This window comes from Strix uralensis, chromosome 6 (assembly GCF_047716275.1).
Source record: "Strix uralensis isolate ZFMK-TIS-50842 chromosome 6, bStrUra1, whole genome shotgun sequence".
NCBI classification, from domain to species: Eukaryota; Metazoa; Chordata; class Aves; order Strigiformes; family Strigidae; genus Strix; species Strix uralensis.
In genome coordinates this window covers 11,206,450-11,224,053 of record NC_133977.1, presented here as the reverse complement: position 1 = coordinate 11,224,053, position 17,604 = coordinate 11,206,450, and the positions used below count along the sequence as shown (strand labels likewise).

General features: G+C 39.4%; 1 protein-coding gene across 5 annotated transcripts in view; it reads right to left on the bottom strand.

The window, feature by feature from the left end:
• MYO1B (myosin IB) overlaps nt 1–17,604 on the bottom strand; it is a 116,716-nt gene that overhangs the window by 66,740 nt on the left and 32,372 nt on the right. For all 5 annotated transcript variants that reach the window (XM_074872731.1, XM_074872734.1, XM_074872735.1 and 2 more), the window contains exon 3: nt 15,795–15,910. In XM_074872731.1, the coding sequence (XP_074728832.1) occupies nt 15,795–15,910 (116 nt within the window). The remainder of the gene's footprint in view (nt 1–15,794; nt 15,911–17,604) is intronic.

Here is a 17,604-nt window from a genome sequence, read left to right as displayed (position 1 = left end):
TAACTAAGATTTTTTTGTCTTTCCGGCACTGCATAAACAGCATTAGACACACTTATGTCAGCGCCAAAACAAAGATCTTTATCTCAAAGAAAAAGACAGATCTATTAATTTGTCACGTTGACTTTCATGGCACACCATTACACCTCACAGTCCTTCCTATCTATTACCACCTTCTATATTTGCAATTAAAAAAAACCCAAACCAAAACAAACAACTTTGAGTCTTTTGGTTCAAACTTTATTTGTTCCAAAAATATAATTTCATGCTATTCTCTATTTGTTACAAATATATAAAATAATTTAATTTAAGGTCATTTTAGTTTAACACATTTTAATGACCCATAGATCACAAAGAATCCTTCTATTCTTTTCCTTTTAGCAACTTTAAGAGGCACAGCTCTATAAAGTCACCATTTGGTTTAAACCACATATGACTCCTTGAGCCACCTCACAATTACAGAGCCTAAGTAAAATCTTAGAATAATTTGTAGTTTAAAAAGCAGTTATAAACCATGTGTTTTGAATTAGCTAGTGTGTGTCAGCAGTGTCATTTACCATACCTTATAATAAGCTCTCCTTTGATTTTTAGGTTTTCATGAAAGACGACGACATTCTCCTACCACAACAAACACAGAAATATTTACTGGAGTTCTCTTTTAGCTAAGACTTAAGTATAGAAGCAATTTGAAATCAAAACGCCACCCACACCTAGCTCAGTAAGAAGGCTTTGCTTTTTTATAGCACGGCTTTTTCAGCCACATAGCTCCAGATGGCCAGATCCGTCACAAAGTCCTAACCCAAAAATTCTAACAAAGGGCAAGAGCAAATAGGCCTTCAAGGGGGATTTCCAAAGCGCTCCAGCAATTTTCAGCTGCACAACAGCATCTCTGTGCACTAACAAAACACAGGGGCAAGGTTCCCACCCACTCACCCCGAAACAAGCATCAACTGCTAGTGCTTCATTTGAACGCTCAAGATTGCACCCACAATTACACCGGGATAAAAACCTTGCTCTTATTGTCATAAATTCAGCTCAGGAGAACAGCTCTTCTCTTCTACCACCTTTTTCCTTTAAGCCTAAATCACAAGGATCAGTATTTGCCAGCTACCAGTACTTTTTTCCACTATCACTTTCATTCTTCCTCTCACTTCCCTTAGCATTCTCAATTACCAGTAATTAGTTAACACTATCTTAAACTCCCTCCAATTGCTTTTCTCATCTACTAATAGAGTCAATTCCCTTCATTCCATCTTCACTGACTGTTGCTTTGATTCTGAGACTCTCCATCCCCATTTTAAAACAGCTGTTGCTTAATCTTGGCTTGCAACTGCCAACTCATTTGCTACTTTCAAAGAAAATTAAGAAAACCTCTCTTCTTGACCATTCCAATTCCTCATGAAGCAGAGTCCTGATACCATTTCATTTCTGCTCAACTGTGTTTAAACACACTGGCTGGATACCGGTGCTTATCAGACTATATACCATGCTAGACTAAAAAGAACGGCAGCAAAATGTAAGTTGTACATACATTTTTAATGTAAATTTTACAGAAAATGTAGTTTATATTAATTCTTTCAAGTTTAATTAAAAGCACCATTTAAATTCCTTTTTTTTTCTGAATGCAAAGAAGTGCTCTGTAACAGCAAACAAATTATTTCTTCCTCTCACAACATGCAGTGGGAAAACATCAGAATCACAGGGTTTTTGAGTATAAAAATTCCTAATAACCTGAGCTTGGAACAGTAGAAGCACATTTTATGAAGTACTTTCAGGTTTTGTGTTGTAAGTCATCACTATTTGCTATGTATGTTCCCCCCGCCCATTGAAGCTCAGTGGAAAATTCACCATTCAGGAAAAACAACCGTAAGAGATTATTTATAGTAGTAGCTTACAGTGCAGAATCATTTAATATAATTGCCCTAAGGATAAAAAGTGTACTCCCATTTTCCATAATTACAAATTATCTCATGTTCAGCACTTTGACACACTTGAAAAGAAAAGGTTGATTAGCCTGCCATTGGAGTGAATAAAGTAATAGCTAAATTGATGGAACATCAGATAGGATAGACCTTCACAGGCAAGCAGCTGCTCTTCGAAAAATGCCAATCAGGAAAAAAATAAAACCAGTTTAAACACCAGTATAAAGAGGTGTGCTAAGACAGATGGAAAGCCTTTTCTCCCATTCATATTCTCCAATTTTGTTTTCCTGGTGAGCACAGAAACCTGTTTTATCAACAATACTACGTGGCTAACATACAGAGTAGAAGAGTACCTCTTGCGTACGTTTCCCCACTTTGTTATTCATGTTAGCAACTGTGACGTTATCAGATGCAGAATAAAGCCCAAAGCTGTGTAAATCAGACCATTTGATTTGTAAGAAGCAGCCATAATTTATGGAAGGAAAGGGAGAGAGGGGATGGGAGGGAGAAGGGGACACACAAAGTCACCCTTGATTTTGAAGAGTAAAACACTTTAAAACACAGTCTAATATGAAGCCAGAGAGATTTATTTTCTGTTTCAGTAGACTGGGAATATAATATACCCTCCAATGCTCATATACACACTGCAGGTTTAGCAGAAGAGTTGATTCAGGCCAATATTCTGAGGTCTGGACAAAAAGAAGATAATGTTCTTTCTGAAAATTTTGTCTTTCTCAGGATGAAGCAGATTTCAGACGTGTCCAATGGACTTCAGCTCAAAAGCCTCCCTACAGAGAGGTCCAGCCAATGCTTCTTCCCCAAACACCATGCCTGCACAACGCCACATCTCACCATAGCCCAGTCTGTCCCTGATTCTTCTCCCTCTGACAGGATGGCACACATTTCCCCTCCAAGCAAGTGGGAGGCTTTATCAGTTTTGATCACTTCCTTTATACTGACAGTCCAAAAAAATGCAATTTTTTGAAAACCAACAGTGTTCTTTCCCCAGCACTGTAGACAAAAGCCAAAAACACAGCCTATGATTTTCTGCCTATTTCAACAACATCTAAGGCATCTCTTCAGAGCTGCACATTAGTATGATGGAAAACAAGAAACGCCTTTTACCAGGAGCCCATGACCCAGATGTTGCATTATTTTCCTTCAACTGGTGCAAAACAGCTCTCTGAAGCTGAGGATGACCATGCCACTTTCTAAACCAGATTACAAAATAAATCCTCCCTCTAAATTTTAGCCGAGGGTATCAACCCCAGTAAGCGTGTCCACATGGCATTCAACAGCTCAGTCCTGTAAGCCAGCAGTGTAATATGCCCAGTAGAGTGTCAGGAGAGTGACCTGGGCATGGGCCCAAGGTTGGGTCCTCCAAACTAATGTAATATGGTGGCAGAGCAGAGCAGTGGGCAGAGCTTTGGGGCTGCAGATAACCAAGCCGACAGGTCCACCTCCTGTCCTGGTAACGTTAACCCTGGAAGGCCCACTAGGGCATACCAAATTGGACTAACGTGCACCAGTGCCAGCTGTAGCCACAATAAACACCTGCAGACAAACAACAGGTATAACTCGTGACTTAGTTGCCTAAAGAAGGGAATTAAAATAGTGTACTCTTACTTGGAGAAGGTTCCTGTTGTCAGCTGAAGTGAATATATACGTAAACCAAGGTGGGGGGAAGCAAGTATTTCCATGTCATGAGCTTTTCAGAAGAGCAGCTTGGTTTGGATTCCCCTTTGACTAGTCCCATTCCATGAAATTGTATCAGCCAGCTGGATGCCATGTAACCATCACCTCCTCACCCATACTAACACTCAGCCCGTGGGTCTAGCATGAACGAGTAACTACCATTTCCAAGGCACAGCATTAACCAGATGAGTTTGTAACCAGAACAACCTCTCACCCCACATACCGGGCTGCGTTATCCAGAGCAGCCAACCAGCTCCTACACAATCACACGAAAGGACACAGCTGGGCCTCTTACAAACCTACAGCAAGTCAGTTTGCTGTAACATGCACTGCAAGGATTTCATGTTTCTTGGGGGAAAAGGCACTTCTGTTTACAAAAATAACTTTACTGGGCCATGATATCCTTGAAGGGAAGTACAGGAAATGTTTTCTATTGTTTTATTAAAAAAAATTATTGTCTTAGATGTAGTTTATTTCCTAAGATAAATCAGCACGTGCATGCTTGATTTAATGACTGCCTAAACCAGTCAACACTCCTTACACTCAGTGGGTTTAGTTCAAAAGTATATGCTGAACGTTTTTGGTAGCCCATATTTTCTGTGAGAAGCTCCAGACATTTCACTGAATTGCCAGCCTGACTGCACTAAAGAAGCATGCAGCCACCCGCAAGGGAAGCAGTTTCATGGTACACCAGATATGCCGGTGGCGAGAGACTCACGTTTCTCCATGGACCTTGTGAAGCTTTGCAGCCCCTGAGGTTGGGCTTGTAAAAATTAGGATTTATTCCATAAACAAGCACATTCTCCAGTTCAAATGGAGTAGCAAGTGGTCAGACAGCTGAATGGGACAGTAAGGAAAGAGGTGCAAACTGATTTTCCTTGCTTGGCTTCTATAAGAGTTTAACTAGTGGATACAAATTTTTTTTAAATCCCAGTTTACTATTTCATCTACATACTAGACAATTTGAATTGCACCTCTGAGCTCTTGCATATATGTGGAAACGAAGGGGTGGTGGGACAGGGAGGAAAAGGGAAATACAGTCATTCCTTTTCTGTGCTAAAATATTCAGACTCTCAATATTTTACAGAAAATTGAATTGGTTTCTGTACCTAATACAGCATGTGTCTGAAAATTAGGGAAGTTTGCTGGTCAGTTCACGTCAGCTTCAACCAAATTTTACATAAAAGAAATCTTTTTCTGCAGAACAAGACATACTTTGAGTATGCTGCTGAATATGAATAGCTCACTAAAAGTAAGCTCTGCAAATAAAACTGTAATTCATTTTGACTTAGGTGGCTAAGCATAATACACATTCCATCAAAATAAAACACTGAGAAACAATTATTCTTCATTTTTAAAACACCAATCGTGGCTAAACACAGGTCCTTATGATTATCCATAGCTGTTTCAAAAAACCAGGCTGAGAGTACAGGTGAAGTGAAATACTTCAAAGAAAAGACTGTATAATCCTATTAGAGGAACAATGATCATTACAGCTTGACTTTTCCTGTACAGATGGGGATATACTTTAGCCACTTTTTTTCCTTTTCTTTTTTTATTTATTTTTTAAAGAGGATGTACCTTTGGGCCTTACAGTTTGAGCTTGTATGAATCAGTGGCAGGGCACAGATGCTCCATGTGAAAATGTCAGCAACTTCTTGATCTCACAAATGAAACCACAACAGGGCTGTAGTGGTTGTGGGGTTTTCCTGAGGCAGAGGAGAGGGGAGTGCTGACCTTATGATTTCACATGAAAAAATGTTTAGCAAACAGGCAGTGTTCCATGTTGCTGTGCCAAAAAATGGACCCCTGCTTTAGCAAAAAGAAAGCCCTGCTTTTATTTGCAGCCCTAAGACACATCACCCTGAAATCAGAAGGTAGAAATAAGTAATTTCCTCCTGATGCAGTGAGAGCAGAGATATAGCAAGTCAAGTTTTGGCTTCCACAATGAGCATGTATTGCTACCACGTACTCATGCAGGGACTTCCCTCGCTGCTCTACTCTGTTAACTGGAGAATTAATAATAAATTTATACCTTTATTCTAAAGCAATTAAACATGTTCCAGTACTCAGGGAAAGACGAACAGTGAAGTCAGGTACCCAGTTTCACATACTCACTTCACAGAAAGGGACACACTTTCAAAGCTCTCATCTCACAAGACAACAGCACACTGCAGCACAACTAAACTCCAGTATGCCGCACATACCTAAGAGCTACAGCATCTCACATAAAAAGACACATCTTGGAATGACTTCATAGCTCTGCCTGGTGAGATGGGTAAAGAAATGTCAGCCATGTGCTAGTGCAACAGACCACAATGGAAGGCAATAGTTTGCCATCAGAAAAAAATGCCAAGCACGCCACCAAATTCATATTACAATACTGGAGAAATAGGAATATCACCACCAAATTCATATTACAATATTGGAGAAATAGGAGTATTATCACAACCTCATAGCTATTTGTAAGCTAAAGTTGCTGATCATCAGATTTGAAATCTAGGCTCTGTAACACAAAAGCTAGCATACAGCTACCCACAAGTTTATCAGAGACAACAGTGACAAAACTGCAAACAAAAGTGATTCAGTTATCTGGAAAATATCTGATGGGCAACATCAACACTAAGTAATTACACAGGTATGTTGCTACTTTACTCAGAGGAGTTACTGAATTTTTTAATTTTGCAAGTAACATATTAAATCTGCTTAACAAACCAAGTATTTCGTTAAGAAGTTAAGAAGCCTTATGCAACTTATTTTTTGCCTCCCAACTCTCTTTTCCAAATAAAGTACTCCTCATGGACCCCTGGACAAAGTAGGCACTCAAACTTATCTGAGCTTCCGAGAGCTTGTTAGCTCAGGTACAACATCAAGCTAACGTGTCTATTCAGATGATAAAATGGCATTTGCTCAAGTTTGTGTGTCAGATTTGTGGCTATATATACAAAATTTTCTTTCCATGAATGGTCAAAGCAAGAAATGAAAAGCCTTCTTCAGTGCTCAAACACTAGGCTTCAGTTCAGCCCACGTGGACTATTTCCAGGGACAATGTATTTCATCTACGTCCTTGGTTGTTCTGCTGGTACTCAAGGAGGATATCAACTGCGCACATTTTTTTTTGTCCTGTGGATACATCCTCACTAAGAATCATCTTGGAGTAATTATGATCAGTTGCAGTTTGAACTCCACAAGGTTTAGCAACTAAAAATCATTTCTGTAGTATATAAAGAGGAAACTGTATACAAGAAAAATGCAGATTTGAACTAATTTACTGAAATGACCACAACTAAACTGTCTTTGTAGTTCAGACCTCTGTTTGTAAACCCCAGTCCCAGCTCTCTTATCTATTCAAAACATAAGTAAAAGATTATTCAGTGTGCTAGACAGTAAATATTAAGACTGTGTATTTCCTGATTCATAACATGAAAAAGTTTATCTTTAATAATCCAAACTACATTAACCATGATGTACCCAGAGTTTTGCATAAAGTTGCTGATAAAAAGAGATTGAACAGAAAATGTTCTGCTGCTAAAGGTGGTACAAGAGCTGGAATTTTACTGAGGTTTCTTTAAGGCTTTAAACATTAGCCTTGTTTATGCTGTATCTGAAATCATGACAAAGGCTCCTAGCATAGCAGATGGGCATTTCCTGGTGTGTTATAAATTGCTAAAAAAAAAAAAAAAAAAGAAAAAAGACAACCATTAAACACAATGAGACACTTCCAATGAAAGGACGACAGCTGTTCTTAATTGCAATTTGAAATCCCAGATCTTAAGAGACTACCATGCTGCCAATTCAGGAACGATATAATGAAAATTCTGGCCCATGTACATACGGTGCATAAAATGGGATTTCTCTCATATCTGACAGGGCCTCTACCTGCCCTCACTTTTTAGTCTGCATTTAAGAAATGAAACACAGCAGTGTCTACTTTATGAGTACTTTTCAGTATGCAAAAAGTCCAAAAATTCTAATGAAAAGAAAAATGAAGCTATTGGATCCTTTTTAAAAAAATCAAGTTACATTTAAAGCCACATGAAGTGTTCAAAAATGCTTTTATTTCTAAGTCTTACCATAACATCAGTCAATTTTCTAATTTGAAGAACTTAAGCAGCACAAAAAAAGGCTCATCTTAGTTCTAGCCTAGCCATAAAAATGAAGAGCTGGAAGGAGAACTATTTGAAATGTTGAGAAGAAACAAAGAGCAGTTATGTATTGACAAATTTGGAGAACTGCATTACAAAACTAAAAAATTACTGCAGGACCTTTCCTTTATTTAAGTGCCCACTTCATTCACAGAATTCAGTCATACTGAATGGATTCCCAAACCTTTTGTGTGTATTAGAGGGATTCTACTTTAGTTGACAATGCGAATTAATTTTAAAAAAATCTCAGCATTTTATGTCCTAAAAATATCAATGGCATAATATGAACACTAGCCAGAACATTCCAGGAAAATGAGAGAAATGGGATCTGGCAAAAAAAGTTTAGACTACTGGAGCATTAACACACATCTCCAACTATCCAACATATATTAAGGCGTTTTTTTTTTTCTTTTTTTAAAATTATCTTTGCTCTAACAATCTAGCCAAATCCCAAACTTTTTTATGCTTACAAATAAACATAGACTATAACAAATACACTTGCATGCAAAAAAAGAAGGGAGAGAGATCATCACAGGTAACTAAAAACATTTGACTCGATCCCCAGCATGACTGAAGTCAAATGTGAAAGTATGCTGTGTACAGAGGTACAAGTAAATATTTTAAAACAGTTCTGAAAACAAATTTATTTTGTTGCGGCTCTAAGCCAGCAGTTACTTTATGAAGGATGCCTCAAGATTATTTTCCTTCATATACCATGACGACAAATGGAGATTTACAGAAGCATCTGGAACAGATCTTGACTTAAGTGTTTCCCTTACAAACTCATTATGTTTTAAAGGTACCCAATTCTTGCATTCTTGCAAGCTTCTTCAAAAAGTCCACTGAACATGTGAATGTTGGCTAGGACCACACACAGCTCTCCAAATGAGAAACTGATGGATGAGCAGGCTCTACCAGGAGCCAGGTGGGTCCTGCCCAGAGAGGGGGGCCTCTGGCAGCGGGACTTCAGGAGCTGTGACTGACGGTACTGCCAACTGGTATGGCTGTGGAGACCAAAATCGTTTGTGAGCCAGGGCTCTGGTGCTTTCAAATAATTTTGTCATGGCAGTACATGCTGCTTGAGCTTCTGAGAGACACACAGATGTTGGAGGGTGAGACCAGAGGCAGAGTCCTCTCTGCCTCCAGGGGTATTTTGGGAGACAGTTTTGTCTTGATGCTTTTTATATCCCCTGTAGTCTATATACACTCCTTCCTACCCTAGGAAGTGTTCAAATACCACAACAGCACAAAAATCCACCTGGACTCCACACAGCAGACTGACCGCCTGATGTCTGGGCGAGCCTGTGTGCATGCAGCTGTGGCAGCTCCACCCCACCTGCGCTACGGCTCTGTGGCTACACACAGCATTGTACATTTTATCGTTGGAAATCCCATATCCCAGACACTTACTGAAGAAGGACCAGTGCCATACAAAAAGAATTTAAAGGGCGCTTTCATTTCTTACTTTAGGCAGCGCTACTTAGAGGACCGACGGAAAGGCTCATCCAAGTGAACTTTGGAATCCAGTCTAAATGTCACTCCAGACCATTTCAAAAATTAAGCACAAGATGCATTCATGCCCTGCTTTTCCAGGCTGTTTATACTTGTTGGGTGCATTTTTTGAGCCTCCTTACAACCACACATCCTGCTATAAATCAGTTCCTGTATTATTATACGCATTATTACAAAATTTCATGCAATCTAATACCAGCAGCAAACAAGCAACTACTGTTCTTGTCAATAAGACTATATTCACCTCTGAAGCACTGGGGTGAGATGGCTGCATTATGTGCTATCCAAACCAACTAAAATAGCCCTGCTCAAATTTCAGAAAAAAGCTAAATTTATTGTATGCAAGAGAAACCTTGCTTTATACCCCAAGCCTTCAAGATCACAAATCAGTTCCACAATGCTCTTCAGAGAATCACACAGCCATTTCAATATGGCCACATCAAAACTGCCTTCCTCAAAACTCTGTTTTCTCAGAAGGACTTCTGAGGTATCCTACCAAGTGTAAAATTTAAGAAACAGTACACCCCATGGGTGTGCCACCAGCCTGAAATAGAAGCTCTTCTCAGGCATGAAGTTCTTCTGACTCTTGAAGCAAGTGTGATGCTTCATCCCTTTTCATCTATACACTTGAAGGATTTACATTCATGGATACACCATTTCCAGTACTGCCTCACTACAGAGGTTAAGAGAGTAACAAGCCCGACCCCTTCCAAAATAAGATTTCAGTATTCTCTGTAGTGTTTTTTTTCCCCCTTCTTCTTTCAACTCATTCGTAGCATGGGTTTATCAATTAGATACTGGCAGTCCTCCCTAATTGCTATTTATGATTTCTGTCAGCCATAGATGTTCCCTCCCTGCCCAGCAGTTAATTTTGCCAACTAACCTCTGAAGTGACCATCTTCCCTCAACTATAAATCTCTTGTGAAAGAAGCACACCGCCGAGCCACTTGAACAAGTCCAAGGAATGAGTCTCTGAAGAAGTCAGGAATTATAAGGAATAAGAATAAAAGGTCTATAAAAAGGCAATACTGCCAGGTGAAGGGGGAGGGGGGGCTGGGATTTTAAAGAAAACAAACACCCAAAAAAACCTCCAAAATGAAAGCAAATGAAGATGAGGAAAGGACAAACTGAAAAGGAAATGTTAAAATAAACATACCAGGGCAATGAAGGACACTAAACTATGGCACAGGCTCTCACCCCACCATTCCCTTCTTCAACAAATAAAGACAGCTCTTGTGTATCTTAAAACTCTGCTACCTATGAGGAAAAGCTTAGTTTTACATAGGCAAAAACTATACTTCACAGCTGGGGCTTTATCATGCCCTTCAGACAAAAATATTGGCTTTAAATCAAGGAGGAAAAAAGAGTTACTGTAATCTTGGTGTCTCCAAAGACGTGGAATCCTGGACTCCCAGCAAAAAAAGCCAGAAGCAAAAATGTAACCTCTATATTCACTGCTTACATTGGCTCAAAACTTGAAAAGGAAACACCAAATTGTATCTATTGTCAGAGTAACTGCAGATATCTGCAGGATAATGATTTGTCCCAATAATTATTATGATGATCATTGAAATGGGGAAGATTAATAAATTCTTCATTCTTGCATTTTAATAGGCGTCAGGTTGATATCTTTGAGCTTGTACCCTATATAAAGGTAAGCTGGTTTTCAGGAGTCGCTGCAAAAGTTTTAGTCTCTCTAAATTGGAAAACTATTGTCTCTTCAGAAATGCTTGACTTAAAACAGCTGATAACAAGTAAATAAAATATACAGCAAAATTGCCTAAGTGGAATTCAACAGATGTCTGATAAAAGCCTTCTCCAGATACTTTCCTGATGTCCTAGTTATTCACCATAAATACTTCAGTGCATAGCTAAAAAAACGCACATTGACTCTGAGCTCTTATTTGCCTGTAGCTCATTGTTAGCAGTACACTTGCCACTATTTTGTTCCTCAAAATAATCTGTGATTCTTGTAAGGTGAGCAGGTAAGGCGTTTCAGAACATAAAGGGGAGCAAAAAAGCCATATGCCACCCTACCTCCCAGAGTTGGAGAGCTGCTAGTAGCCAGGAGCCAATGTTAAGATAGGAAACACAAGAAAGAACCTACTCTGCAGTCCCTTAAAGCAAATCTGTTACTGGTAGGAAAGGGATACAGCATGGTGGCTACAAATAAATGGTACGATAAGCTATTTATTTCCTATTGCCTTCACTTCAAAGATGCCAGCAGCTGCCTTTGTCAGTGGTGGAAGTCAATGTAAATTAACAAGATAGGCAGCTTGGTTGTCTCTCATGTCTAGCTTACCCACAAGGTAAGCAAAACAGCAATTACATCAACTGAAAGAATAATTACATCAACTGAAAGAGCAGAAGTGTAAGGACTGCACAAATCAAGCAGCAAACTGTTTGAACACTGAAATGTCATATTCTGCCCTGTCAAGTCAGAGACAAGTTTGATCCTGCCTTGCAGATAAAGACAAAACCAGCAAGATTAACAAAACATTAAAAAAAAACCCAAAACAATTAAAAGGCTTCGTAAACTTCCTATTACAGCTATGCAAATAGCCACAGACTATGAAAACAATCATTCCAGTAGACTTAGAAAAGTAACACTTTATTACATGGTGCCACAACAACAGAGAGAGAATGAACTATTAAAGAGGAGAATAAACTATTAAAATAAAACCTCTTCAATCAACCTTTGTCAGGTATAACACTATCCAAGATCACCTGACCAGAAACTTTCTCCCAGAAATTCAGCTTGGCTGCCCAAAGTTTGTCTGTGGCCTTAGTTTCCAAAGATCATTAAAAAAAAAAAACCCAAATCCTGCAATTAAATATTAACTAGCATCACTGAAAGCGTCAGTCACTCTCACAGACGCTTTTGAGGAAACGCAGAACAGATGACTAGGTGTTCACTCCCCATCTCTTTCAGATTAGGGCTAAAAAACCCATGTGAACAGATTTTTCAATTCCCTATGTTTCCTTCAGTGACCACATATGGAAAAAAATCCCTAGGTATGGATTTCCTTCATGTCATTATATACTTCCCTTTTTCCTTCTGTTTTCATTTGCTCACCAAGCCTGCTATTTCACTGGGACAGCAGGCACTCTCAAGCACATCCTCCCTATACCAATCCATCACACTGAAACACTTGGGACGTACCTCAAGCATAGACAGAAGGTCATACAAAACTTCTGGAAAACAACCAAAACAGGATTCAAATTCCTCATTTCCCAGGAGCTCCCGCACAGAGCCGGAGCTCTGGGAACATCCCATGGCACTCTGCTCCAGAGATGATGATGCGTAAGACCTGGGATTCCCAAACCTGAAGGTTCTTTTCAAAATGACAGACCTTGGAGAATACGAGCTATCATGCCAACAGGTGACAGCACGTTTATTTCTGATGGAAGAGTTTTGGTGCCATACAGAGCTGATTTCTATAGGATTCTCAAACCAAACTACTGCTAGAAATTTTTTGCAACAAATTGTTTGCATTTTTCTAGCTAGCACTCGTAATAAAATTAGATTGATTATTTGTACAAAGGAGATGCTGAAGTAAGAAACACACTATATATCATTCTATTTCCAGGCACACTTTCTAGGTCATATGCATTAGTTTCCTTATAAACACTCCAGTGTTTTGCTTTGCTCAAGATTACACAATAGGAACCAAAAGTCTTTTCCCAAAGCACACTTAAATGGTACAGTGGGCCTACCCACAATCAATTCTTCTGAAGAGGCCATGGCTCAACAGAGATTTACACATCAAAGAAAAATAAGTATGTACATCTCCACAAATCAGTATGGAGTTTTTTACCCCCACGTCAGAAGAAATACCACAAACTGCAATTTGTCTCACAGCCTCTCTTCATTAAAGTTCCTGAGCAGCTAAAAAAAACCACCTTGAAGTTTGCAAGGTCTCTGTGGAAGTACAGCAACCTCCCCAGTTATGCCTGGACCCTGCTTTTAAGAGCAGCCTGCTACCCCCAGATCAGTCAACCCTAGAATTAGCTGCAATCTCCAAGGCTGGGATAATGCCAGCTCTGTCCCAAACCCAGTTCTTGGCCCGTACTGACCAGTGTGGTAAGCAAGCGCCCTGCTGGTCAACAGCCTAGGCTTGGCTGCAGCAGGACTATATGGCCACCCTGTAAACTCAACTCATGGTCGATTAACCAGCATTCAAGTACCAGCTTTATGTTCACAGAGTAACTGGACTGGCATGAACCCTTAGGCTACAAGGCACTATACATTAAAGAGGATGAAAAGTTGTTTAGACTCGTCAGAGATGGTGTAAGGCAGCCTACATAGCACTTATTTTATACACGTACAATATTTGAAAAGTATCTTTCAAAGTTGGTGAGAAGTTTACTAATTTTAGCAGAGACAAAAGTGACTCTCTTGATTCTGCAGTTCTCATAAGCATCTATAGACAGGTGGGAAGGGAAGCAAGATCACCATACAGTAAGATCATTTTATCTTTCTACATTTTGAAAACATTGTATCTGTAAAAGAAACCATAACAAAGATTATTTCCTAATCCTGTATTTTTTAAGATATTTTGTCTACTTAGTGGGTGTCAGAAGACAAAATTTTCACACAGAAGCAATACCAAATAAAGAAAGTTTGTGGAGAGATCATACCTGTTCAAGAAAAATTAGTCTTACGCTTTCCATGACTTGGCACTCTATCCAGACTTGCAAAGAAAATCTATTACTATCACACAGTCGAGATCTCCTGACATAAGTTAAAATTCAACATTTTCTCACTTCTATCTACTGCTCTTAAAGTAGATTTATAGTGTTTGGACTCCAGAAGTTCTTGCTCTGAGATGGCAGCCTGACCATACAATTATTGTTATTAGTGATGAATTATGTTTATGAAACATTTTTCTACCAAGTTAAGACTCTCCTAATACATACAAGGATGACTGTTGACTATTTCTGTTCCGGAAAACCATCTCTCAAGAGAGATGGAAAAATGTGGAGATCAATATATTACTACATACTTGATTCAACATATAACCAAGTACATAGTACTGACTTTCAGAATGTCAGATAAATTTTAACTCCCAGATTTTATTTTTAAAATCCTCCATCATATGACAGCAAATTTTATGCAGCTGAACAAAGTTAGCAGAGCAGAAAGTTCTTTTAGCAAGCAATTGTGCTTGCTAAACAAAACTGTAAAGAAAGAAAACCTGAACATAGCCAGAGTTTAGATCTAAGAGGGCCAAGAACTACCAGAAGCTTATTTGATCTGATTAACTGACTGTTTGTATTTTAGCCAATGTTTCTGGAAAAGTTACAGATGAAGTGTGAAGACAAAAAATTCATCAGAACAAAATAACTTCCAGAACTCTTTCCACACATAATGTCCTGTTAACCTAGAAGCTAACACTGAAGGAAGATGCATAAATTTATGGCCATGTTTAGACACTTATCCAATCGCTGATCACTCAAGTCAGTCTCCTGAATATGTGACTGCAAAGTCAGATGGCAACCCCACAACACACGGGAAACACTTATCTATCCCAGCATCACGCAGAGGAGAGGAACAGCTGGCTTTAATCTCACCACCACGACATCTAACAAGATAAAACAATTGCTACAACAGACAGACCTTGAAGACCTCATTTTCAGCCATACCACCCACACCTGTGATCAAAGTCCAGTCCTATTATGGACAGGGCTTAACCATGTCCCACTACTCTCAATAATTCTGACCAGGCCCAAATAATACAGATCATGTCAGTTCTCTATAACCACAAGGCAAGGCCTTTGACTTCTTTGCAACAGGCACTCTTGTAGAGGAATTACAGAAGGTGAATGAAAGTCAGAATAAGAGATTATACCTACTTCCAAGCCTTCTATTCCTAAATTTAGACTTGGAATTTACATCATATGCAAATCGTATTTTGCAATATTATGTATGCTGTGTATTTTAGCCTTAAAATTTGCATTATATATTTATGGCACTCTGACTGCCCTCTTAGAATGGGCACATTTTCGCCCAGCATAGAGGAGAGGAGACCAAGATTTTCTTTTCCTACAGTTCTCATTCAGACATATTCAATATGTTTCTGCATTCACCACGAGGGGGTTTTTGTTTTCTGCATTGTGTAAAGAGAAATTAAGAGTTTTGGATACCAAAAGTAATGCTATATGGTTCAAACATATTTAACACCTAGAGGCTTTCACAAGCCAATCTGGACTTTGAAAGAAACAGATTTCCTTGAAAACAGACGACTCACTTTACAATGCAGTAATAAAGGCTACTGCTAACAATTACAGAAAAATGTTCTGAAATGCACGTACCAGGATCTAAATACATGAAACAGAAAGAATAACTCATCTTGACTTCTCTTTAAAATAAGAATGAACTAATAAAAATTCATTTTGGGGGAGTGGTGGTGTGATTTTTGTTCTGCTTGCTTTAATCGACACTGACCTTTTAAGGAGAGAGACAGCTGGTACCATCTGTTTCAGGACAGAATGAAAACTAAAACTTCTTCACTGTACTTACATGTGAGGACTGAGTTCATAAAAGTTTCGGTTTCTGTATTCTTCCACTTTCTCTGGAGTATAAATGGGTAGAGATCTGTAGGGGTTTATCGATATCACAACGCTGCCAATGTATGTCTGTTGAAGGAAAACAAAAAAATTATTGTGGATTTTTCTTTTTAACATACTTCTGCTGTTTACATATTATTCTCCCATTTAATACTTATGCAAAAACAAACAAAAAGTGTAATTGTAGCAATGAATAAATATGTACATAGACTCTGAAACACCTTTTAAATCTCTCTCAATCGCTGCTGGGTACCAAGTAGCTATTTCTACATAACTGAAAGCCTCTTATGAACATTTTTTAAAAGAAAGCCCTATCGTACAATACTTCTGTGACTAATTCAGTTGGAGGAGGGGAAGGAAAAAGGACACAGATGTTCACAAAGAACGAACTCCATCTGCACGGCAAATGTCACACGAGCTTTGCCGCAGCCTTGGGCAGTCATACAAAACCATGTAAAAGCAAGGCCAGAGTTGGACTGCACTCCCTCACCCAAGGAGGAGCTTTGCACCATCTCTTCAAAGCCTCGGGCACAGAAGAGCTTCAGAGAGAAGAAACCTGAAGGCTAATAGCCTCTGACAGGTTCCTGTTGAAGAAGAGATTTACTGTCAGGATTCAAGTCAGTCGAAGTCTTGCCATGGTTCCTCAGCAGACGTGAAGCTTAATTTCTATTTCCAAATTCTAAACATACTTGCCATTACCCTTGGAAAGCAGACAGAGCAATGCATTGTTTTACTCTGTTAGGTCCCATTCACTACCGAGCTGAATGAAGACCAATACTGTACACCATGATTACTATGTCAGCATATGATACAATTAACCTGCCTTCATCAAGCCTATTGCTGGGTGCTCACATCTCTCTATCCCTCCCGCCCGCTGCAAGGGCTGCATTCAAATACATCCGAGTGGAAAAAAAATGCCAAAACCACATTCCACCCTGCCTGCAGATAATGACCAAAGATTAAACCCAAAGTGTTTGGTATCTCTTTCCACAACCATGAAATAAACAACGCCTGGTGAAACACAATTTTCTGATAACCAAGAACTCCCTGGGAGGTGTAAAGATTGTACACAAAAGCCACAGGTTCCCATTATTTGGATTATATTTGCTAGTAACTTCAGAAGAAAAACAATGCTTTTTATGTATATCTAGGATTTTAAATGGCTTAATTGTAGTCATACCTTAGCACCTTGCAATGACTGTTTGGATTTCTCCCAACTGTTCTTACAGGGATGTGCTGTAATATGCATTTTTAAATGGGAACAGAGGAACAAGGGGCCTGAGTTACTTACCAACAGGTTCAGCAGAGCAAAGAATTACCTCCAGAGCTGCAGTCACAAATTCAGAGAATCACAGAACGGTTTGGGTTGGAAGGGACCTTAAAGATCATCTAGTTCCAACCCCCCTGCCATGGGCAGAGACACCTTCCACTAGACCAGGTTGCTCAAAGCCCCGTCCAACCTGGCCTTGAACACTGCCAGGGAGGGGGCAGCCACAGCTGCTCTGGGCAACCTGTGCCTGTGTCTCACCAACCTCACAGGGAAGAATTTCTTCCTTACATGTAATCTAAATCTACCATCTTTCAGTTTAAAACCATTACCCCTCGTCCTATCCCTACACTCCCTGATGCAGAGTCCCTCTCCCCATCTCTCCTGTAGCCCCCTTTAAGCACTGGAAGGCCGCTATAAGGTCTCCCTGGAGCCTTCTCTTCTTTGGGCTGAACACCCCCAACTCTCTCAGCCTGTCCTCACAGGGGAGGTGCTC